Genomic DNA, 26376 nt, shown 5'->3' with positions numbered 1-26376 from the left:
GGATTCGCTAACCATAGAGTTCCATACATATGATTTAATTAGCTTGTCGCTAGTCACAGTTACCTGCTATCTGACCCTTTCCTCACGAACAAAGGCAACTGCCACTGACTTGCCTTTGTGCGAGCCACACAGCTCATTGCAACGGCGCTTTTATTCGCGAGCGTCAAAAAGGATAACTAGTTATTGTGCCCGGTGTTGCTGCTGCTGCTAAGCTGCTGAACCTAAGTGACTCATTTGTTGTAAAAGTGCGACAAACAGAGCACATGGCCACGTGCGTCCAACTTGATGAACTAGGTTGATTACCTGAGCACCATGTTCGTTCAAAATTGTGCAATTTATTTATGGCCGAATATGAAACTATAGACGTGATGTTTGCACAGCGGCACGAAGTAGCAGGCCGGCATATCAAACTTCAGTTAAGGGAAGGAGCGTCACACAGAATAAAGCATACAATCAATCACGCAGTGGGGCAGGTGGCCGGCTACTAGACAGTGTTCCTGTCAATCTCTCACCATGCCGGACGAAAATAAGCATCACCTGTCTGTAGGATACGTTTAGAGGCTATATACATGTCCAGTATTGCAGGTGCCTCCCAATATACTTCAGCGTTTCTTGCAAATATTCATTTTTAGGTTCTACGATAAACATGGGGCGCCATAGCGTAAACCGATTCCTAACTTTTCTATTCCAATTCTGCAATCAGCTCTCCGCGATTGGTCAAAAGCATTTTTGGACCACGCCCACTTCCCCTGTTTGTCACACGACGTCACGAAACCGCGACAACTGCCCATATGATATGACGTGTACGCAACGATTACGTATGATTTCACCGAACAACAGAAAAATGGTTATTTATGATTTAACGAATTTTTGCCATTAGCCCTCGACTATCGGTGAAAAGTTTTCGGGATGCACCCACTTCACCTGCCTTTCACGCGACGTCATAAAACCGCAAAAGCTCACCGCGTCAAAGTGACGTGTACGCGTTAAAGTTGCATTAATATGCCGAACAAAACTGAAATTCCTTCTGGATAGCTGCGTCTGCCCCGTTCCGGAAGGAATAAAAGATGGCTGCCACCGATCACTCACGCACTGGCTACTCGCACCTGCCGGAGAACATGGGCTTATTTGCATATAATAAAACTTTTTGTGTAGCCGTGTAACGTTTTCCAGCACTTTCAGAACGTTTACGACCTCGTTCTGCGAACTCTTCTTTGCTGAGGATCAGTTTTAGCGTCATTCTTAAGCTTCCGTTGCATGCCGCTATCATTTTCGACCAGCCTCCGCAAGCTAAGTAAAGGAAAGCGGACCAATCGCAGACGCCGGCACCACCCACTTCATCCGGTTATCGATTATCAGTGCACTGGCTCGGCCATATCTAATCTCTCTCCACTTGAGCGTGCCCCTCGCCTCTTGTCAGCCAATTAGATAAGACAAGTCGCTCAGTGTAGGCAACGTTATTCGTTTTCAATCATTCAGAAGTGACCTCCTATTAACACGGAGAGCGTTTGGTTGGTCTGTTCGGACAGCGCTTCGGGTGACTGCCCCATACTTGCGTCGGCGATTACGCAAACTTGACGTGTGGAGATTGGAATCAAAACATTTCGGAATAGGTTTACGTTACACGACCCATGGTCAGAAAGAAAGGCACGAACTGCATGAGCGCGGAAATTCAGTTTTTTTACAGTCGTGGTAATTTAAACAAAAGTGGTGATTTCGATTGGCATCATCTTCGAAACTCGGTGGCAACAAATAGTCGCCTAACCTGCGCAGAGGAATCGCCCGAAGGAACGCCAATTATCTCGAAAAGAAGTTGTGCATAATTCTATTCATATTAGCCGCAATGGGTAAGGCGCACCGTTATGTCTCAATCAGGTATCAACCTGGGTACATTTTGAAAATTCAGCTTTGACAAATGAATGCGCTGGCCAGATCCAGCATGACGTCACGGGCGTCGGTGTTGTGCGGACGGGTCAAGCTTCACTTCGATATTTCGAAAGAGCGGTGCTTGATATAATTTTGAGTTTGACACTTGTTCATTGAGTTACTTCTCCGTTAATGATATGCCAAAACTGAGGCGGCAGCGATGGTGACACGACGCTGACGCGACCGATAGCCCGAATAGTCGACTGACCATGTCGTCGGGGATATTTTGCTACGCTAGAGTGACATTGACGCCGATGCGATGAACGACAGTGAGTCGTTGCAGTCTAAAAAGCTTTCGTGCGGGCAGTGCAAAGAAAACCAGTCTGCTAAATGTTGTTCAGCCGGTCTTCGTGCAATCGGCTGTTGAGCCAAACATCTCTCGGGCAACGGGATGTCCACCTCAACTGCACTTCGTTTTTTTTATACGCATAATTTCTCGCCCTCAAAGCAAGTAGAAGCGAGCTTCCACAGACAAAATGTGCGCTATTAATTTAAAACTCCCAACCGTTTACATTGACGTTCAATCTGTATCGATCTCGTACGGTGGAAGTTAGGCCTCGAACATAACCGGCGAAGTCGAGTGCGTTCTTCTTGCGCACCAAAACTAAAGAATAAGCACTAATGTCCTGGTAAACTAATTCTATAGCTTAGGTATATCCACAGGGATTCGAAATAAATCACTTATCAGTACCAACCCTGCGCATACAAGAAACCGCAAGCAGCGATAAGGCGTGGTATTGTCATGGTACGTCACAGATCTCAGTTGAAAGCTACCTATCGCAGTCGTCGGTGCTTTTACCAGGGCGAATTGCGATAACCTAGAGTAGCATATCTCTATGCATTGTTATGTTGAAAATTTTTGTAATTGCACAGGAATACTCTTTGGGTATTAACCTACACGGTCAATCAGTAACGGCACCTTTAATACTGTATCCGCAGCGCATACAACAACCTCGCTTGCAGGCATCGGCGTCTATGCATATTTTTAGTGAGTGTTGATGCGCAATGGGATTCTTTGACCACTACTCCATCACGTACACAAACCTCGTTGAAGAATAGACACAGTGGGAGAAAAGAATTCATCACATAAACAAACCTCTTTGAAGAATGGACAGAGTGGGAGAACCTTAAGGATTCAAAGCCCACTGTTTCAGGACCAAATAAGGGCAGTCCAGAGGGCCCATGATGCCGCTGAAAAACTTGGCCTGACAGTGCTAACGTGGGAGCGGCCCGCCTTGGCTTGAGAAGTTGAGCCTCCGGACCTCATTACAATAAATGTTTTCACACACACACACACACACACACACACACACACACACACACACACACACACACACACACACACACACACACACACACACACACACACACACACACACACACACACAAACCTAAGGTTTACGCGTGAACAACTGCACTAAGAGCAAGAACCAGGTATGAAGAGAAGCAGGTACCATTCGAAACTTTCGAATGGGCCACGTCGCTCATGTGGGCAAGTCTGCATAATACGTCTCTGCTCATTGCACAAATTGGTATGTTTTGGAAAACCCTTCCAATGCTTCATGTCAGCGCTGCGCGGTTTACAAAATATTTGAAAAGAAACGACCAATGGTGGCCGTATGCGCCAACGTACGCAAACATATGCACCGCTCTTGTAAGCTGATATTGACAGGCGGAAGTAGCCTACAAGGAAACACGAGAAACGGCTTTTTGGGAGTGAGTATAACACATAAATAGAGAGTAGAACGTGTAAAAATTAGTGAAAGAATATCCACAGCCGGAACGACAGCTCTGCCGACTGTCTACCGACGCTTCGGCATCAGCATCGGTCACGATGGCATGACTATTGAAACATGTCTGCACAGGATTACGTAAATGGTAAAAGGTCTTTAATAAATTATTGTAGTGTTGGCCTATAAAAAAAATTATTCAGAACACAGGTATGCATCAAGGGAGAACGAAATACGCAGCACAGTCCACAGGTCGGAGGTTTCCATGTGACGTCATCACATAATGGTTGCCGCAGAGCTGCGGCAACTACTATATATATATCGTTCTGGTGACGAACAACGCCGGGAGTGAAAGAAGAGGAAGAGAAGAGTTAGAAGAAGGATTGATTGGCAGTGGGTCTGGGGATTAAATGGACTCTGTAATAGCAGAATGGCGTTCTTTGGCCATACTGGCCCTTGCGCCATAAAACATCAAATATCAATAGCAGAGATTTGGGGGTGTAGTGGACTGCTTGGGGCGCGTTCAAAGCGCCGGGCTACCGTTACATTTTGGTGGCAGCGGTCATGTTACCCTGCATCAAAGCGTCGACTAGTACGATGCCTCCACTCGCATTGGTGCCGCTATCAATGCAGGTAGCTTTATATATATATATATATATATATATATATATATATATATATATATATATATATATATATATATATATATATATATATATTATGCAGGTGAATGCAAAATGCAAGCCCAAGCAGGGTAATTGAATATTTGTCTGTCGCTGCGTGTTTTGAAAAGGGATGCCAATAAATCATCATCACGTTGCCTTCTTGCTCATTCGACGATGATACCACTATGTGCAAGAGGCATTTTCGTGGCTATTGCTCTTGTCACGTTTGTATAGCATTGCAGTGCTACGCTCTGTTACGCACATATAAGTTCTGTCCCCAAAGGTGATTTCATTTGCCGTAGGGAAGCGTGTGATGCGAAATATAGGCAATGAAGCCGTTGTTTTAAGATTATTGAGTTACCGAAGCCGTGCGACAAAACAGGTGACTGAAAGAAACCTTGACTGAGTCCTGTGGAATGTATTGTACATATATTTGAATACTTTACAGTAAATAACAAAGACAGCTGACTGACACAGGCGTCTCTTGTCTTGCTAAAATAGAATGGCTCTACATATTCTCTTATATTTGCTGTCTCTCTCTTGATAAAAAGCGGGACTGCGTGAAGGTTAGCCAGTAGCCACAATAGCTTCAATAATCTACAAAGTGCGAGGATGGGGAATAAGACAAGGACATAAGGTGCTTCCTGAGTTTATTAAGGCGAAAGTATTTGGTAGGCTCATGGTGAAGCTTGTGTCAGCAGAGCTGATCGCCGGAGTGTACGCCGAAGCGTCACCACACCATATGAAGACATATTAAAGACAGAATAAAGAATGAAAAATTATTGATAGTGACAGTGAATTATAAAGTGTATAAGAGATGGATAGAGGTAATAATGACCTGTAATGACAAGTAATGACTACGAAGTGACCAATATGCCTAACGACAACATGTAATGACAATTATAAATTAATAAAGTTGCTTAGCAATTACCAGTAATGACTGAAATGACTTGAAATGACTATTAATAACTATGATGTTATCAACATGTCTAACAACGGCTTGTAATGACCACAATTGATTACAAATTACTAAAGAAGCTTAGTAGTGAGCAGTAATAAATATAACAAAGAAGAAAAAGAGAAAGAGGCGAAAGATAAGAGGAGGAAGAGTAGGCTTTCGCCTTTAACCTCGAAAGAGAGATCTTAAGAGACCCTGTTTTTTTTCACCAACCTGTCACTTGTGACAACTTACAATTTTCCTGAGGTATGGCTTGAGCTACACAACAGCAGGCTAGCAGAACGTGGAGCCCTCCTGTCCCTTATTGGACAGTCACCTGCGCTCAGAACCAATCGGAGCTTTCTTTCTCTTCTTTTCATGCAAGCACAAACGGGAAAGCATATTTACAGCGGTGAACGCTACCCTGACACTGTAGCTTACCGTGGCTTTTTTGAGCAAGTAAATGCATATGCCCGGATGGGATGGTTGTAAATTTACTGATGTCGTCATCATATGTGCGACTACGCCCTAAATTTCCTAATATAATGGGCACTACTGCGCTGCAATTACTGCGTACTACGTAACAGGGACACCTGGCTTATTGTACCTGGCCTACTTGACTGCGAACGTTGGTTGCTAGCTGGTTGGGCCACGATCTAGCCGTGAAGAGCACAAACCAGAAAAGGGGCGTTATTTTTTATCCCGCTGCAACTATCTTGTTACGTTTATGACTCTTTTTGCCGCGTATACTGCTACAGAGGCGTCCTGTGGTTCACAAATAAGTCAGACGCCTGAAATAAACATTTCAATCTAGAAAGTAAAGATAGCTTTAATATATGCATGTAATACTGAAGTAGCCTTCCAGCTTTGCTCAACGGCCAAGAAAATCGGGTGTTCTTGTGTCGATGTTGTTTATCAAAGATTGCAGGACCCATTTACGGGCACTTGACACTGAGCGTTGACGGCTGTAACCTCATTCTGTTATAATATTTCAGCAAAGACTACTCCTGCCGACATCGATACAGTTGACGTCACTTCCGGAGATAGTTTATCAACAAGTTTGCTACGCTATTGAAGAATGTATGCAACACTTGTGCGTAACCTGATCGTAATCGTGTTCATGGAATGTTTCGTGAACCCTGGTTCATCTTGTAACTCGCAGCTGCCACGTAAGTAGTAATTTCATGGTCACGTTGAATGCATTACAATACGCTCCTTTAGAGATTGATATTTAACGGAAAAGATAGTATCAAGCCCTGCATAAACAATAACTACGTACCATAGGCGTCAAAATAAATGCGAACAAAAAAACCCGGCCGCACAACCTTTTCAACGTTTTTACACCGCAGTAAAACATGAAATCGCGCTACAGCTTGTTTCTAACCAGGTTCTAATTCCGCACGAACAATCTTCAGTCAAATTAAGGTCACACTTGCAAACCCAGGTGACCCCGTAAGGAGAACAATCGTTATACTTTTTTACGGCGAAGCGATAGTGTCAGGGCATTGACCAACAATTTCTAATAAGTTAGCCGATCGCGAAGATTGTGCAATGCCGGGCCGACCAGCGGCGGGGGTGCAGTTCGCCATTAAACGGCCCACATACACAGCTACGCTGGTGATCGTTCATCACATAGTGGAATGACACGGAGTTTTGTTATCGAATCCTTCGCGCTTGCATTTTTGCTCATACTACTTGCGATGCATGTAAACTTGGTTGCCTGACAAATTGTAAAATGGTTCTTATTAGAGTTTTGTGCGCACAAAGTCAGGGCGTCGAAAGAAGAAAGGACACACAACATGCGCACGTTGTGTGTCCCTTCTTCGTTCGACGTCCGGTCTTTCTGAGCGCAAAAGTCTAATAAGAACCGTATACAACCAACTCGTCCAAAACGCAACGCTTTTAAAATTATAAAAGACTCATTGTGGCTCCAGATGGTGCGTCACTTAGCTATCAAAAAGAGAAGCTTCGGCTATCATGTCTTAGAGGTACGAAACTTGAGATAAGGTGAAGGATAATCATTTCTTTGTGATAACCGCCAGACATCATATATAAGAATGGGCAAGTTTCCAGTGATCTTTGTTTGCGCTCCTGTCAGATATGTCAAAGCGTGTTGGATGAGAATTCCCCAATATTTAGCACGACGGCTTTGCAGCCTCCTTATTACCCTTGGTTACTGAATATAAATACAATTCGGTTAACTGTAATTTCGACAATTAAATTATGTACCCTGCGAAGTTCGTGAACCTATTTCATTGATCCCACAGTATACTGTAGCCTTCTTTTGAAGAAATTTTGACAATAACATTAAATTTCATACAAATTTCACACTTTTAGTTCATTGGTGCCACACCGTTTACACTCTAGCATTCGTTAAATAAAAATTGCGCTGTAAAATTGTTTTTCGAGCAAATTTCATGTTTCCACTTCATTTGCACAGAAGCGTTTCCAAATGAATATTTCGGAAATGCCGTTGCCAACTGTGTGTAATATTTTCCTACTATTAAAGTTCTCCATACCCAACCTGTCAGCTTTGAGTGACCATCCTTGTAATTTATTGAAGTGCACTACAGTTTCTTGGCGATCCGAATATTGCATGTTTTAATTCTGCCCATCCTGCAGTCCCAAAGCGTTTGAACTGTTGCTCTGGTAAAATGAAATTTTGATCATAAAAGATAGTTTCCTGCAAATTTCATGCTTCCATTTTATTGATCCCATACCGCTTTAGCTCAGCATTGGTTAGAGGGCCTTTAGACAATATAGTAAACTTTGATGTTGCATGTTTCCTTTTCATGATTTCATTAGGTTTAAACTGTAGGATTGTTTGAGCGAAATTCTCAGACTATAATAAAGTTCCCTCCAAATATCATAATTCATATTCTTCGGTCCCATACTATTTAAACTACAGCACTGATTAACTGAAATTTAGGCAATAGTATAAGGTGTCGTCCACATTTCATGCATCAATTTCTTTGGACGCATACCGTTGAAATTATAGCCTAGGCTGAGTGAAATTTCGTACAATAAAATGAAGTTTCGTCCAAATTCCACGCTTCTTTTTCTTTGATACCGTACCGTTTAAACTTCAGCATTGGGACCTCGCCTTCTGCGGGCAAAGAGCCTTTTTGGAGACTTCATGCGAACATGCAAGAAGGAGCTCGTGGAAATGGCAACAATTATCCGTTCAACGAGGTTGCGCAAGGTGCGTAGAGCGGTCCTAAATGGTCGTTCGCTGAATAAAGACACTGGATGCCATTGTTCCGCAATAGCTGGCCAGAACGATTTGCGGCTGCTAGATGTTTGGAGGTGATAGTGTAACGACCTTTAGAGCGATTGAAACATTGAAGAGAGCATGCTTTGCTTGACTTCCGCTAGGTATTCTGCACGCAAATAATTTGAGAGAAGGCATTGTGCCTCCGACGGACGTTCTGTCTAGCCTGTTTGCTGGTACAAATATGCCCTATGAAGCTGCGGCGGAGCTGGTAACTTGCGGATGATGCTGGTTTCCAGAATGTCTCGCTAACTAGCTACGTTTTCATTAGTTAGTGAGCCTTCCTTAAAAATCGCCCCTGACATTCCATAATGCTTAATACGGTTCTGCAGTGTAATAGCTCCACACACTTATATGAAACTCGCTGTCCGCATAGCAAAAATTTGTGTAACAATTACATTACTCCTTCTTACTTCAGTTGCCTAGGGGAACTCAATATAGTCTGCCAGGAATAGCTTCCTTGTTCCAACAAGGGTGATTTTTCACAGCTACGTAAATCAGGTTATCACACAAATTTTTATGCAAGCAACAAGGAAAAAAACTAACGTGAAAAGCGAAGCGAAATGCCACTTATAATGCATGCTTCGGTGTAACAAAACTGGCAGCTGGAGGCGCTCTTCATGCATCATTCAGCGTCGGCATTCTCCAGATGATCCCTGCGTGGTCTCCTGGCCACGTTTCTTTTCCAGGTGGTACAGGTCGCGTGCCGCGTGTATAACACCTGCAAAGAGTCAACCCTGGGAAAAGTTCGAAGGGAGGTAAGAATAACCGTTTCCTCATCACGTCGGCTCAAGTGTGTGTTGAAAGAGAACACAGATACGAGACTGCATTAACCATAACAAAAGCCCTATCTCTCTACTAACGCATACAACATGCATACTCTGCATAGAGCAAGTCTATGCGTGATAACGTTTTTCGAAGCAGGAGCGCTAAATTCTATATTGAGCGAAAAAAAAAATCCGGCGTCTTTCCTTCGCAGCAGTGAAACGGAACCTAAACTCCGATTAGCTGCAAGGCCACTTCACAAACAGCGTCTCGACGGCGCACAACGGCCTCAAAAAAGAAAGACATTTGGGCATTTGGGCGCGATAGCACGCCAGTTCACCAACTTACAGCGCGCAATTCACCAGCGCACCAAGGCCGCCTACATTGTAGGCCTGTGTAATTTGCTTTATGACGTCAAGGTAGGCGGATCGAAATTTCCATTGTCAATCACGGCGTGAAAAAAAAACCGTGACCTCGAAATCACCGCGGGTAACTAGGAAGCACCCCATTACTTTCAGTTGCAGTCGGGCAAGGTAGTACGGCGTCACGAATCAAAGTGCACGGCCCTTGTGCTGTGTAGGAGGTGTCGGCCAAACGTCTTAATGCCCTAGTTTGCCCTCGAGGGCTTCGTAACTCGAAGGACCTTTTAGTGGCGTTGAATTGGGCCTTTAAGTTTTCGCATTCGCAAGTCATAAGAAGTGCTTTGGTGTACTCGGAATTTATTTTCTGTTTTTTCGCTTTTAAATCAGATACAGACCTGACAAAATCTGGAAAGACTGCACTTGCAATTTTCTCCCGGGAAACCCGTAAGAATGCGGGAGATGTTAATTCAAGACACTGAGTAAAACGAGAACAAGGTGAAAGCAGGCGTCAACGTTTCGACAAGTGGTCTTGTCTTTTTCCAAGCCTTGAAAAATGCAAGTCCACTTGTGGATACATTGGCTTCCGCTTTAAACTTTTCTTTGTTTTGCTCATTACCTTCTCCCTTGTCATACTGAATAAAAAATTAGCCTCCGAAGTTATATTAATGCCGGCACGCATACGTGAGCCCGAAAAAGCATAGGCATCGGCGTCCTTCTTGCCTGAGCAGTAGGCAACCCCAATATCGTAATCATGGAGCCTGAATGCTCTCCTGGCTGGGCGGCCACAGAGATATTTGAAAGATGAGAACCAGCAAAGGGCGTGGTGATTGGTAACAACATCGAAGTACCAGCGATACAGGTATGGACGAAATTTTGTTATGGCCCAGGTTATCGCTAGCCACTCTTTTTCCGTGACCGACTAATTCGCTTCAGCTTTCATAAGATTGCGGCTCGCATAAGCAATCCCGTTTTCTTAGTAGCCGGGCTTTCGCTGGCGAAGCACAAAGCCAAGACAAACACCCCTAGCATCCCTCTAAATTTCCGTAGGAGCTGTTTGATGAAAAAAGCGCAGTATCGGTGGGGTTGTGAGCAGGCAACGTAGCGTCGCAAAGGCATCATTGCAAGCCGGGGATCATGCAAAAAGATTCAGGTCTCCTTGAAGAAGCTCTGCCAGTGGTTCCATAATCAAGGCGATATTTCGAATGCAGTGGTGGGAACAGCAACACAGGCCAACGAAACTGCGCAAGTCTTTAATAAACGTGGGTCTCGGGAATTCTATAACAGCACGCAGCTTAGGGCATCATGAGAATGTCAGCCTTCACTACATGTGAGAGAATGGTCAGCTTGCATGCCCCATAGTGACATTTTTTATCAAATTTACTTCGAGGCCAGCGTCACTCATATGGCGCAAAGCCTACTCCAAGTGATGAACGTGAGTAGGAAAATCTGGTGCACACATTACTTCATCATCCAAATAATACAAGCGCGTGTTCCATTTGAGGCGTCGGAGACGGGTATCCATCAAGCGCTCAAATGTCGCGGGCGCATTGCAAAGGCCAAATGACAACCCACGAAATTCGTATAAGCCTTCTGGTGTGGTGAAAACAGTTGGCGGTTTATCGCCTACAGCCATAGGCACATGCCAATAGCCATAGCGTAGATCGCGGGAGGAAAAGAACACTGCAATTGATAACCAGTCTAGCGCATCGTGGATCCTGGCAATCAGTAAACACTTTTTCGGGTTGTTTTGTTCAGGCTACGGTAAGGCACCCAGAAGCCGACTGAGCCATTCTGTCTTTTAACTAAAACAAATGGCGGTGCGAATGGTCTGCGGCACGGTTCAATGAAGCCACGCTTTAGCATTTCACCTAGTTTTGCATCAATGACGCGGCGTTCTGTCGACGATGCACGGCATGGTCGCTGCCGTAGCCGTGGATGAGCACTGGTGTTAATCTGGTGACATGCAGTCATCGTTGGGCCCAGAGAAGTGCTATGGCTGTCAAAAGCAGGACGAAATTTGTCGAGGAAGCGCAGAATTTCACTGCGTTGCTTGGGGTTCTAACAATGTTGATAACGTAGCTCAAAACGTCTTCAGGCGATGTAGCAGGTACGGGTTTACAGTAAAGGGTGTTGACTTCTGACAATTCAACAGGAACTTCCAACGTGGTAAGGGTGTCGTAAGGCTCAACAGTGCCAAGAGATTTTCCGCGAAGCAATAATCGGGAATGAAAAGTGGTCGTATGCAGGACGTTGAGTTGCGCCAGTTTGAAAGCCAAGCATTGCGGTTGGGCGTGGTGAGAAGTAGCGATGGACCGAAGCAGCGAAAGGCGTGAAGAGTACGGTAGAGTCGCAGACAACGGAACAGGATATATGTGAGTGAGTGAGTGAATAAACATTTTTGGTCCAGCAAAGCACGATAAAACGCGCACTCGGCTAATTCCACGACGGGACTGACAGATCTAGTCTGCTGGCCCTATCGCGGGCGCGCTGGACGGCCAGGATTTGTTCCTCAAAGACGGGAATTCGCAGGAGCGCGTCCCACTCTTCCTTGGTGAACTTCGGGCCCAGCGCCGCGCACTCCCAGAGCATATGAGGCAACGTAGCTACCTCATCACAGACCACACAAGAACAATTTGGATAAATCTCGGGATTTATGCTATTAAGGGACGCCAGATTTGGGTAGGAGTTCGTTTGCAGAAGTCTTAGTGTGACCGCCTGCGGCCTGCTTAGCTTGGAGTGAGGCGGGGGGAAAATCTTTATCTCTAAGTAAAAGAATTTAGTGATTTCCTTGTGTGTGAGAGGAGCGTCTCTGTGTCCGGGGAGAGAGTCGCCCGATCCGAGCGCGGTCGGTAAAGCCAAGCGCAGCCTCATGGGCGGACTCGCTGAGGTTCAGAGGAGCCCCCTCAATCGCCCCGACGTGTGCAGGGAACCAAAGCATCGAGTGCATGGAGGTGTTGCCATGTTTGGCGCCTTTCAGAATTTGAACTACCTGCTGGACTACCCGGCCTTTCTGGAATGCCCTGATGGCGGCTTTCGAATCGCTATACACCCTGTCTCTCCGATCTTCTTGCATGGCGAGTGCAATGGTCACTTGCTCGGCCACTTTTGGGTTTGTTGTCCAGACGGAAGCACAGTTGATGACTTTGCCCAGCGTGACAACGACGGAAACCGCAAAGGCCTTGCCGTCTCGGTATGCAGCTGCGTCCACGAAGCTTGCCGCGATTTTGTCCTTGTTTATTTGCTTTAGTATATTCAATACTTTTGCCTTGCGACGACCTGCGTTGTGAACGGGATGAACGTTGCGGGGCAAAGGGGCGTCCACGATCTTCTCCCATATTTCTCTGCGGATTTGGGCGTCTTCAGTCATGTTCTTGGTGGGTGCGAGCCCGATCTCCTCGAGGATACGCCTGCCGGCCGGCGTGGTGAACAACCGAGTTAGCTGGGCCCATTCCTGAGCCTCGGCTATCTCCTCCATAGTGTTGTGTATGCCGACCCGAAGGAGGTCCTCTGTATGCGTTCTGACGGGCAGCCCGAGGGCTCTCTTGAAGAATTTTCTAATGAGGGCATTAAGCTTTTCCCGGTCGGCTCTGAGCCAGTTGTGCATGGCCACCGTGTAGGTGAAGTGACACAGCAGAAAGGCGTTGTCCTCGTTGTCCGTGAAGCAAGTTGTCCTCCTTGAGGCCACGATGTTGGTTCGTGACCATTCGGACGAGGCGAAAAGCATTGTCGGTTTTCGCAATTACCTTTCGTAACGCAGTGCCGTTGCCGCCGCGTAATTCTATGAACATACCCAGGACTCTGACGGTGTCGACCCTGAGCATTGGTTTACTGCTCCGAGTGAACAGGTGAATGTCACTTTCCGAGACCGGTTTCCAGCCCATGGGTCTGCAGCCTTTTTCTTTTCTATAAAGCAGAAGCTCAGATTTGGTCGGGGGAGCATCTGAGTCCGGTAGGTAGCAGGTACTGCTCCGTGACGTCTACCGCCTCTTGCATGGCTCTTTCCACTTGCCCGTCGCTACCGCCGGTGCACCAGATGGTAATGTCTTCTGCGTAGATGTTGTGTTCGATACCTTCAACTTGGGCCAGATTCCTCGAGAGGCCGATCATGCAGATGTTGAAGAGAGCAGGCGAAATGACTGAGCCTTGCGGCGTGCCCCGTGGGCCCAGGAGCACCTCGTCGGAGAAAAAGTCGCCGATCCGCGGCTTCGCTTTCCTTCCCGTCAGGAACGAACGGACGTAGTTATATAGTCTGGGCCCCAGCTCGAGGTCTGCCATGGAGGCCAGAATGTATTCGCGGAGAACGTTGTCAAACACTTTCTATAGGTCGAGTCCGAGCAGGGCCCTGGTGTCTCTGGTACTGCCGTCGATGATTTGACGTTTGATCATCTTCATGGCGTCCTGCGACGAGAGGCCGGCACGAAAACCAATCACATTGTGAGTATAGATGTTGTTCTCTTCGAGATATCTGTTTAGTCTGTTGAGGACGACGTGCTCCGTCACTTTCCCGACGCAGGAGGTGGGAGAGATCGGTCGGAGGTTGTCCACGTTCGGAGCCTTGCCGGGTTTGGGGATCAGGACGACGTTGGTGGTCTTTCATTGTTAGGGGACGCCTCCGTTTTTCCACGTCTCGTTCATCTTCTCGGTGAGGTATGCGATCGAACCGTCGTCAAGGTTCCGCAGCATCTTGTTGGTGATTCTTTCGGCACCTGGCGCACACTTCCCCTTGAGCGTGAAAATGGCTTGCCTAATTTCCCCCACGGTGAAGTCTTCGTACAATTCCGGATGGACTGGGCCGAGGTAGTCGGGAAACCGGTCTTTCTCGTCTCCGTGCTTTACGACAAGGTGTTTCGCGATGAGCTTGGCAACCAGCTCGTCCCCGGAACAGGATGTGGTAGCTTCGTGAAGGGCTCTGGCAAGCGTGTGTCTCTGACTGGATCTGATGCTGCCCTCGTCGAGGAGATGTTTTAGCATGCCCCAGGACTTGCCGTTACGCATCTGCCCGTCGATCGAGTCACAGACCTCGTCCCATTGCTGCTTGCCGAGGGTCCGACAGTTATCTTCGATGGCCTTGTTAAGCTCGGAGATCCTTTCCCTCAATCTTCGGTTAAACCTTGTCCCTTCCATCTTAGAAGCAGCGCCTACTTGGCCTCGATAAGATGGGCCAGCCTACTGTCCATCTTTTCTACCTCCAGGTCGTTGACGATCTTCTTAATGGTGACTCGGCGTCACTCTTGATTCGCTCGCACCAATCTTCCAGGTCTTTGGAGAAGGGTGCGCTGTCGTTGCCGCGGAGCTTGCGAAAAAGGTCCCAGTCTGTGACAGTGTATTCTCTGGATTTACTTCGGGTGACTTCGAAGCGGGTCTCGAGCACATAATGGTCCCTACCAAAATTTATTGTAGCGTTAATCCACTCGGCTCCGTGGACGTTCTTCACGAACGTCAGATCGGGGGTGGTGTCTCGGCTCACCGAGTTGCCAATTCGGGTGGGGAACGCCTTGTTCGAGATGAGCGTGAGGTCCATTTCGTTGGCGTTCTGCCACAGACCCCGGCCCTGGCTCGTGTCGCACACGTACCCCCACACGCCGTACGGTACGTTGAAATCACCGACGACGACCAGGGGATGGGTGCCGGCTAGGTCGACGGACTTCTTGAGTATCGTTTTGAACTGCTGTTGCGAGTCCCTAGGATTGCTGGAGATCTTGATTATAATCACGTTGTTTCTCAGCTGGTTGCGTTATCTCGTGTTCAGCAGAACCTCCGCCATGACGTATTCGACCTTGCAACTCGCCAGCTTCAGGACGTGAGACAAGTGTGTAAGCCTCCTGTCAACTAACGTGCACACTCCCCGACCTTCGGCCTGCACGGAGACCACATGATAACCAGAGAGGGAGCGGCAGAGACGAGGGTTTCCTGTAATGCTATTACTTGTGGTTTGTTAGGTAGCGATCTTAAATATTGCTGCAACAGAGCCCTCTTATTGGAGTACCCCCTCCAGTTCCACTGCGAAATTTTGAGCTCCTCTTTGGAACTATCCATGATTAGATACATTGTCTGGGGTACGCGTTGTAAGCACAGGTGCACGCAACAAGTTCCCCCCAGTCTGACGGGCCGATGTGCTCGTAGCCCTGGTTTGAGCCCCCGACGCGTTCGGAACAACGACCTGCATCAGAGTTACGGACGTATTATTTGGGATCACCAGACGCTCGAGGGCGTTCATGCGATCGGCCAGCGCGCCTAGGCCTCTCCTCGAGTCTCCTAGGGTGACTTGCACCTGTGCTATGCCTTGTTGTAACTGCTGCACGCTCTTAGTGAGCGTGGCCAGCATGCCTTTGATCTCATAAGTTTGCGAATCTGAATCGTCCTTACTGGGAACTGCCCTACGCCTGGCGGCCCCGGCCGAGTCGCAGGCCGGAACTTGTGCTTCTGTGGCGGTCGGCGCCGACGCGTTGGATGCAGCATTCTGACTGATTACCAATTTCTTAATCTCTATCATTTTGCTAGCAATGTTTATGATTAAGTGACCATGATGTTCTTCATTTTACATTGTCTATTCCATCTACACGTGCACAAAAACGGCTCAAACAAATACGGTACTACATCTGTCGCAATTACGATGCTATTAATATTGAACTTTCCTCCTTCCTGGACAACTTTATTTCAACCTACAATGAGCAGTCCGTCGAAGAACTTTGGAATTCTTTTAGAACAAAGTAGTTGATCTAACTAACAAATTTATTCCTTTACGAGCTGTTTACGACAACTCTAACGCTCCCTGGTATAACAGATATCTCAAGCGGTTATGGAACAAAAAAAGCAGGATGTTTCGTAGTGCGAAAAAATCGCCTAACCCAGAGAGATGGGTTGTACACAAAGGCGCTTCTACGGCATATTCAGAGGCACTGAAAACGGCGAAATTTACCTTTTCCCATTGAACACTTCCGTCCTTACTCAAAACTAACCCTAAACGCTTTTGGAATACAATGAAAAGCAGCAATAACAACGACGTATCTCTCAATAACAATGGTGAACCAGTTCCGAAGCATCTTTGCGCCTCAATCTTTAATGACACCTTTACAAACTTGTTCTGGGACCCAATATTCAGTCCTCCTTCGTATCCGAGAGCACATCTTACAGCAATGTATCCCATCATGCTTGACCCAGCCGGCATTCGTGCTATTATTAACAGGCTAAAACGATCATCTTCATGTGGTCGGGATGGCATCAACGCTAAATTCTTGCAAAACACTAATGAGTGCAGCTCTATCATTCTGAATTACGTTTTCACCAAATCGCTCAACGATAGATGCTTGCCCAAGGTTTGGAAAGTAGCCAAGGTCGTGTCCTTCTACAAGTCTGGTGACGCACACAACCCAAGCAATTATCGGGCGATATCACTAACATCTGTTCCCTGCAAAATATTAGAACATGTCATATTTACTCATTTAGTTAACTTCTTGGAGTAGAATAACTTTTTTCATTCATCCCAGCATGGTTTTCGTAAACATTTTTCTTGTGAAACAAAGCTACTAAGATTTACTAATGACCTTCACGCGTTCCTTGACGCCGGCCTCATCACTGATTGCATATACTTCGGTTTTGCGAAAGCCTTTGATAGTGTAAACCATGAGCTCCTTATACTAAAACTAACCAGCCTAAACATTGACCCTTTAGTACTGTACTGGATACGCGACTTTCTTTGTAACCGCACTCAATTCGTCACGGTGAATGGAACCGATTCTCTGGAGGCACCTGTTTTCTCCGGAGTGCCACAGGGTTCAGTTTTAGGCCCATTACTATTTTTGATTTATATTAATGATTTACCTACTAGCATCGCTTCTTCTGTCTGTATTTTTGCTGATGATTGTGTTATCTACCGCAACATTTCTAATTACACTGACACAATAATTCTTCAAAGTGACCTAAATAATAGTTCTGCTTGGTGTGAAATGTGGAAAATGAAGCTTAAATTCTTAAATGTAAATCAATGAGAGTATCGCGTAATAACATGCCTTGCCCAAACTACCTTCTTCACAGCACGGCGCTAGAATCCGTAACTACCTATAAATACCTCGGTGTACATATTACTACTGACCTTTCATGGAAGTACCACATCGAGCACGTAACATCAAAGGCAAATCGCATGCTTGGTTACCTGAAAAGAAACTTTTCTCTCGCACCTTCACCACTCAAGCGACAGTTATATATCACTTATGTCCGATCTAATCTCGAATATGCATCGTCAATCTGGGACCCTGGCCTTGTAACTCTTACCAATAACTTGGAGGCAATGCAGAATCGCTCAGCACGTTTTATCCTAAGTAACTATAATCGAACTTCCAGCTTAACTAACAAGAAATCGATACTTAATCTGCCCCCGCTTGCAAATATATGGAAACTATCTCGACTTGCATTGTTTCATAAGATCTATCATCACAATCATGTTCTTAGGACCCGTCTGATTAAACCGCCTAATTTTGTTTCATCTCGACTTGATCACACCCATAAAGTCCATGTCCCTCACCAAAACACTGCAATATACTCGCACTCTTTCCTGCCCAAAACCAGCCTCGACTGGAACAATCTTCCAGCCTCATTAGTTAACATTACCAACTGTGACCATTTTCGTGAAGCTCTTTCCAGCGGAATTTAACGCATTCCAACATTTTTTTTTTCTTCTCTATGTTGGTTGGAAACTTCATCTTTTAGTGTCTGAATCGGTTGCAATGGTATTTTTTTGCCGTAATCATTGTACAAGCCTTGCATGACAGTGTGAATTTTCGTTATTAGAAACTACATTCGTTCCCATTTCTTGAAATATTTAATTGTGTATGTGCAAATAACTGTATTTATGTTGAATGATTGACCCCTCCCCTCTATAATGCTTGTATGCCTCGAGGGTACAATAAATAAATAAATAAATTTCTTTTAAGTCCGCGTTTTCTTTCATAAGGCGCGCTACCTCGGCGTCCCTGGCTTGCTCTGGAAGCGGGTCGCGTGGGCTCCGGCAGGATCTCGCGTGGGTATCACCAGCAACCATATCGGCCCCTGATAACGTCGACTTTCTCTTCCTCTGCTGGCCGGCACTGAACCCATACCGCGCCCTTGAGACAGAGCGGCTCCTGGAGCGGCTTCCGGATCTGCCCCTGGACCCGGATCTCCCCCTGGACCTGGAACGGCGTCCGGAAGGCGGAGAGGGGCTCCTGGATCTAGAGCTCCCGCGAGCCGCGGAGCGACCGGCGGCGGCCGGGAGTTGTCGCTCGCCCATGGCGAGGGCCGGAGACTTGCTTCTATTGGCTGGGGATCGGTCCCCGCGTCTGCGTCTGACGAGGTACCGCGTCTGGTACCTCTGCTTGCACTCCTTGTCAGCGGTGAAATGTCGGCCTCCGCACAGCCTGCATTTGGAGTCGCACATGTGTTGTTCATTCGGGTTAGGCGATGCTGCATCCCCTGCACATAGTTTCGTCCGGCGAGGGGCAGACGTCCGCTCGATGCGCGAGGCGGCCACAGGCGTAGCACACCTCTACTTGCTTCCTATATAATGCACACCTGACAAGTTTGCCGCCGTACGACACGTAGTTTGGCGCCTTGCAGCCGTCGAAGACCACAACCACGGTGCCCGTGCTCTTGATTCGTTTGGCTCCCAAGACTAGCGGGTTCGTCGAGTTGACAACCTTGCGGTCGAGCTCCTCCGGGCCTTCACTCGGTGCGATGCCGCGGATGACGCCTTTGCATGTAGAGTTCGGCGCTGCGTCGTACGCGTTCACCTCGTGCTGCTGACCGCCAACAGCGATGCACTCGACCCTGACGTAGAGGTTCGCATTTTCTCTGCTGGGGGTGCTGATGACCATGATATTTTGTTGAAAATTCGGGGACATCGTGTCCGAGTCCCGCTTCGCCTGGTCGAAGCCGTCTGCGTTCCTTATGGCCTCGGCTACAACTGTCGGCCCCACCTTGCTGATGTTCAGACCTCCGTTCGGCCTGACCATGATCTTCGCGTCTTCTTTGGGCAACGGAGGCATCTTTCCACCCCAAATAATTTTGGCTTTAGTGCTGCTGCGGTCTCGGCGACCCCTTGCGGTCGCGTTGTCATTTGGCTTAGCGCCGGTAGAAATGGCACCAACTCGCTCGACGGGCGCCGATTTGGCCCTGGAGCGCCTGGCAGTAACTGTTTGCCATCCGGGATCCTTGGAAAATTCCTCGGGAGTCAGAAGCTCCCCTTCCACTTCCCATTCCATCACTGCAGACACTGACGAGAAAAGCTGGCGCAGCAGCAGCACTTCGCCGCGGTAACACAAGCGCGGCTAGGGTTAGCGTCGCAGCGGCGTGGTCTGGATGGAAAAGGCCGATAAATTTGCAACAAGGCCACCCATCGTCAAGAGTGAGGTGTCTACGGGATCGCCACAACTTAAAGAGTCTGTTGGCACTAAAATAGTCGAACTGGGCTCAAATTAAATCACCTAAATCATTTTCACAAGCGGGAGCCGGTCTTCGCCGCTTACCGGCACGTTCGTCGTAGTCGTGTGCCACAATGGCTTTATGTGGAGGTATCTGGATGTCGTCAGTGAGGGATAACTTGGCGCAGGAAAGCGAAACGTGGTCAGATATGGCATTGCCAAGCGAAGAGAAGGTGACTTCTGCACGGGAGTAATAAATGACAGCTTAATTACGGGAGAGAAAATCCCAGCCTACAACATAGTCGTAGGAGCTGTGGGGGAGAACGACTAACTGGACTACGTAGATAATTCCCTGAATTTGAAGTCTGGCGGTACACCCAGCCACCGGCTGGACGCGCTGTGCTGTGGCCGTTTGGAAGTAAAGGACCGAAGAAAGGTGTCGTGACTTTTCGTATTGAGCGGCATAAGCAGGGCGGCCAAAAACCTCGCTGAACTTTGTCTTGAGCACAGTGCAGCTTGGGTTTTCGCTTTCGTGGTTCCGGAACCACAAGTGGGCAATGCTGGTGAAGTAAAATGGGACGGTGGTTAATTTCATGACATCCTCCAAGTTGTTGTTCACAATGGCGCGTTGATAAGATGAGAGCCAGTCATTGCTTCTGCATTGCAGTATTTAGGTTTTCTTCTGCGTTTAGGAAACCCAGGTGGAGAAATCTATTCCCGATAGATAGATAGCGAAATATATAGCTAGATAGATATATAAATAAACATTGTTAAAAATAATCAAAATAATCGCTAATGGTTGGGGGCCCTAGTCCAGGGCTCCGCTGGCTCTTGCTATTTTCTCACCTCTCTGATGAGCTTGAGCTGATCGCCGACGGCCGAGTTGGACAGCAGTGCCTGTAATTGCTCCGTCTCTGTGTTCGTGGTTGTGTTCTGAAGTTGCCCACTTCGGCGTGCGTCGTGTTAGAAATCGTCGCTCTGACACCTCGTGCTCTTGTGGCAAGAATAATCTGTTAGCAATGCTTTTCAGCGAACAATTTGTATTAATTATTGCAGCAGAAGCTGGATGTGGGCGAGTTGGTCTTGCATACTTGAAGAAAAGAGCGCTATGAAGACGCGAACTAAAAGAGCAACATGGCCGTCCTATATGTTCCTCTTTTAGTTCGCATCTTCGTAGCGCCCTTTTCTTCAAGTATTAATTATTGACTTGTGCCACCTCTTCGCACATGCACAAAATATTCGACATGCACCACGATTTCTATCGTATCACCGAGGAACGAGTACTTGTGGCTTTTCGGAGGTACATATTATATAACGGTTTAAGTGATAGGCATTTCTTCTTTCGTGTATTTTTGCCACACTGCTCACGATGCTGTAGACGAAAATTTTCTCGTTGAGCCAGCTTTGTGGATGCTGCCGCTGAATACTTGGTGTGGCTGTTTTCATAGCAAATAGGTGGCGCTATGGTGCTCCAATTTTTATGTGATGGTTAATTACTGAACATTGTTTTGAAGGAGCGAATGTGTCGTACTGCGATATTTTGCCTTGTACCTTCACCATACATATTTATCTTTCTTGGAATATCAGAAGAAAAAAAGTTGCAGTTTCCACCGAAAGGCGAAGCATTTATTGTAAACGCAAATTTTTATACAGCTATACAAAGTAAGTAGAGTAGCTTTATCGGCCGTATAAATTTGAAAACATTCGCTAACTGATTTAAGGAGCATGGTGTCGGAGCACACACGCACACATGAACGCATAATACTCGATGAGCGCGGACACTCGCTGCAAAGCGCTGGACATGGTGTGAGCAAGTGTGGCAGCAACAGCGAGCGAAGTGACGTTCCTGCGGTCTAACGCTTCAATGCAAGAGCGGCGTGAACACAGTGCACACAAAGGTATGAGCCTTTTGCAAATCCGTTTCAAGATACGGTGCGGGGCGCTCTAAAATACGCACTTGTTGGCGGAGTAGAAGCCGCCCCCTTTCCTACCAGCGTGGCGTCCCCTTCGTTCCTTCATATATGGCACTCGAGATTGAGCCGCGATCATCAGTAACCCTTAGGCTCGCTGGCGACATGCGCAGGTGTTGCCGTAGGACAATACCGTCTCAACTCCCCCCTCTCGCCTACCCCCATCCCCCAACGGTGGTTCTAGAGACGGAAGACGGCGCGTTTCCTCCTTCGCGCGCCAATTTGAGCTGACATGGCCGTCTTCTATCGCCTACTTTCACTCGCACATACAGCATACGAGGCGCGGCGACGGTGTTACCGCCCTTGGACTTCATACCTAAAATCAAGGTGACGGTGAGTCCGACAGCGACGGTCACGAAGGCAACAATAATGCCCTTGGAGTGTGCATATAAATGCTATCACAATAATAAGATATCACAATATATCTTTTGTGGTAATATTTCTGACTTAGGCTTCATTTATGTTTGCCACATTTGCATAGGCGTACACAATTTGGCGCGTTATATTGTCATATTTTATACTGCCTGGGCAAGTTTGCTGACGTTGGCTCATTTGTTTCATTGATAACCTTCTAATTATTTGTTTTTTGTTATTTTTTTCATTGCTAACCACATCTACGGCACTGACGCACCGCATCCAAGGATATGGCTCAAGCGGCATACCTAGATCCGGTACGATATATGTTTGGCCTGTCATTTCTCCGGCATATTAGCTGCAGCCTGATTTCCTACAACCCACCAGGTCTATTGCCAATATTCAATGTTGTGTAGAAGAAATCGCTCTTACAACTAACGTCGTGGAGAAAAAAGTTAACTTTTAGGTAATTTAGGATAACCATAATTAGTCATCTAAATATAGCGTAATTTCAGTAGCCCCGAGCAAGATCTTTATCCGGGGTTGAACGACGCGAAACAGTAAAAGTTATGTGCCTTCTGCGCTGCACGACTACGATCATAAAACCAACAATAAACTTTCTCTTTTGTAATAAAAAAGGAACACAAGTGATTGATGACTCCTGATAAAATATCAATTAGGTCATTGAAGATCCTTCATTTTATACAATTTATCCGAATGTAGACAAATGCATGCCTTGTTTACTTGCATGCGGCTTCAGGTTGAAGTCAGCCGCATTAGGTTTTGGAAGGTAGCGTAAACCGATAATATTACTGAGTCATTGTGTGAGGACGAAGGACGACAAACAGTGAAAAAAAATGTAACAGGTATGCAACTTCTTACTCAGGAAATTCGATCAGAAGTTTGCGGACGCTTGTCCAACCACAATTTCTATCACATGCCAAGTGCCCCCACTACATGTACAAGTATCCCCTTCCATACATAGGAATCGCTGACATTAGGGTGCAGTCGAGAACGTGCAGCACTAGGCCTGCCTCGCGTTCATTTCAATAAACCACACTCTTGTAGTGCACGTTCGATTTTTGGCGACAACACTGAGCATATATCAGATGCAGTACAGTATCCTCGTGTAGCGAGGGGCACCTTGAGAGCGCTGATATTCAGGTGAAATACGGCCACCAGTAGAAAGGTAAATTATGTACTCTTGAATATGTGCACTACATGCTCCAAAATAACCTACTTGCAAAGCAACTATTATCTTAAACATAATGTGCACATTCAGCGTCTGCATCCTCCAATTTGTCGGTGTTTCAGACGAATGCAGATTGTCGGTTTTCACACGTGTGTGGTGTGGGCCGGCATGAAACTGCATTATAAAGAACGATAAGGATGGTGCACCTCAATGACACCTGTTTCTCAAGAACGTTCCTGTAGAAACACAATCGCCTATGATAAAAAATGACTAAAGCCTTTTTGCGGAGTTTGCACTCGATTCCAGTTGCAGGTATGATTTTTTAACCTAAGTGATCGTTCTTGTATAAAAACAAGCTATGCCTTACCTTCTTGGTCTCAGCCACTTCGGAAAAAACAGTTTCATTTAGAAAATTTCTTTTATTGTTCGAGCTGTTTATATATCTGCCTAATGGATGAACCTCCCATCATGACTCGCACAATTAATTGATGTCTCTAAGAAACACACGTCTGATTTGAATAACAAAATTCAGGCCCCTCCGCTGACCCCCTTTATTCTCGTTCCTTACAGCACGAGGGTCTCGAATCTGCCAACATTGATGCCTTCAGGTGTAGCATGTATGGGTTTATTGATTAGTTGCATTCACCCAACACAGTTCCCGTACTCGTGACACCGGCAGCAGTAAGGATGCTAGACACCCACCACCCAGGTTTGTGAGTGGTGGCGCTGGCTAACACTCCTAGGGTTAATTCTAGCAGCAAGACGTAAATACCCCAGAAAGTGGATGGGAAGAAGGCATCCGCGCTAGCTGAATTGGTTAGAACATCGCACGCGCCATGCGAAGACGTAGGATTGTTCACCACTTGTAGCACGTTGTTTGTTGATCCAGTTTAAATTTTATATATTTATGGTACCTTCAATTCAATTAGTAATTACAAGTAATGTCCCCTGTGTTGTCATTTGTGTCTTTGTTTGTTAGCTTCTTATAATATGAATAGTAAGAATCAGCCTCTCGATTAACCCTCTTTATCTCTGACGAATGTCTTGCTTATACTTAATATGGTCTAGAACTGCTATTATTTCTTTTATTTCAGATAATTGAATGTTTATACGATGCCACCCAAAATACGGTATGTAAAAGAACATCCATGCTGTGCTGAATGTTTCGTGAGTCTAGCACTACAATATATGACTGAAGTGTACCGTGTAAAGTTTGAAGGAAGTATGCGCGTTTCAGATCCCCATACAGAATTCGTCTTACCTACATGCACAAAAAGTACACAATTTATGTTGTTTTTCAACAAACAGTGTTCCGTCTGGTCTTTTTCTTTTAACCACTGATGAGGGTCTTTTCTTTCAAATTTATTTGCGTTGCATAGATCTAAACCAGAAAAAATTAGAAAGCAAAGTCACAACCAACTAAGAACTTACGTTCTAGACATATTCAAGTGGAAATACCAAGCAGGTATATAGCTTCCATTGATGTATGAAAGACAGTAAATAGAAGTAAAATAAAAATATGGTTAAAGCTAAAAACTGGACAAATTGCTGTTGTGTAGGTAAAGCGTTGTCACTCGATCGATAAGTAAGCATTACCAATCAAGTATCGGCAGTACTCTGAGACAGATCTAGAATACGTCCTCAGCAGTTTTTTACGTATTTTACGGCTCATTCTTTACGCTCGAGAGTGACGATTACTGAGGTTTGTAAAATTTTCTTTTGCCAACAGAGTTCGACGTTTTATACAGATCTACAAATGCCAGAAGAATTTAGAGTTGTCTCAGCAATATATGTGGTATGTATACGAAGATTACATTGATGTGTAAATTACCGTATCTACTAATATAGCGAGAAAAACGGCATAGAGCCATTCGGCATATCCACGTCTAAGAGTTGATAACCCGAATGCGATGCATTTCTTCATAACACTAGCTGCTTTAGAAAAAACAATCCAGCATGCGACATATAGAATGATGCCATAAAACATACCATACTCAGTATGAGCTTCAAGGTAAGCTGTGGTTATTCATGAAAAGAAGTCAAATTTTTATTAAACCGCAATAGTTTTAATAATTCCTAGTAATACTCCTAGTGTATGGTGCCGATTGCAGTTGCAAAAAGGTAGCGAGAAAGTAACAACTTGATATTTTTCCCTTATCTGCATTTGTCTATTCCTTTACTACAGAGTGAGTAATGTTGCTTGGCTATTTAATGGTGACCTCCCTACAACCTTAGCTACGTGCTTGCAATATAAATTGTCATTACTGCATTCTATGCACAAAAGTTTACAATATGAAAAATATGTCCTGCCACTAAGCCACCACTAGTAGTGCTACAGCATGCTATCACACATCTGCATCACTCGGTGGCATGAATTTTTGACCACGTCTTCGAATCAAATATTACAACAGAGCACACATGTCAAAGCTCTGTGCATGGTGCTGAAGATATAAAATTTTCACATGACATTTCTTCCAGCGCAACTTACACGCTATACTCCACTTTAAACAAATGCGAGCGTTTCTCCACGAGAATAATTGCAACTCCACAACAGAAGTCACGCAACCGCGTCGGGGTTGCAGCCAAGGAAACTGCAACACAAATTACTGTGGGAATATGTGAACGTGCTGTTTCAGTACGACGCGAGACTACTCGTTTCAGAATGTTCTAGAGATTAATATTTGGGCCCAGTACGATTGATGTCCTTGAATATTTGGAAATTTCGTGGTAAGCAATTCTTGCTCGTTTAAAGTTGAATAGATATTCATACAACACTAAGATCTTCTTACTTTATTGAGTTCTATATTATT

At 45.9% G+C, this 26376-nt stretch overlaps 1 protein-coding gene across 1 annotated transcript in view; it reads left to right on the top strand.

The window, feature by feature from the left end:
* Nucleotides 1-26376, top strand: part of LOC142564755 (uncharacterized) — a 42006-nt gene that overhangs the window by 4640 nt on the left and 10990 nt on the right. Inside the window, exons 2-7 of the mRNA XM_075675905.1 lie at nucleotides 6254-6427; nucleotides 8348-8460; nucleotides 9219-9287; nucleotides 22662-22691; nucleotides 24661-24696; nucleotides 25296-25361. Coding sequence (XP_075532020.1) covers nucleotides 6337-6427; nucleotides 8348-8460; nucleotides 9219-9287; nucleotides 22662-22691; nucleotides 24661-24696; nucleotides 25296-25361 — 405 coding nt within the window. The 5' untranslated portion in view covers nucleotides 6254-6336. The remainder of the gene's footprint in view (nucleotides 1-6253; nucleotides 6428-8347; nucleotides 8461-9218; nucleotides 9288-22661; nucleotides 22692-24660; nucleotides 24697-25295; nucleotides 25362-26376) is intronic.

The sequence above is a fragment of the Dermacentor variabilis genome, chromosome 11, assembly GCF_050947875.1.
Source record: "Dermacentor variabilis isolate Ectoservices chromosome 11, ASM5094787v1, whole genome shotgun sequence".
NCBI classification, from domain to species: domain Eukaryota; kingdom Metazoa; phylum Arthropoda; class Arachnida; order Ixodida; family Ixodidae; genus Dermacentor; species Dermacentor variabilis.
The sequence above is the reverse complement of the archived record's forward strand: the minus strand, read 5'-3'. Positions and strand labels throughout refer to the sequence as shown.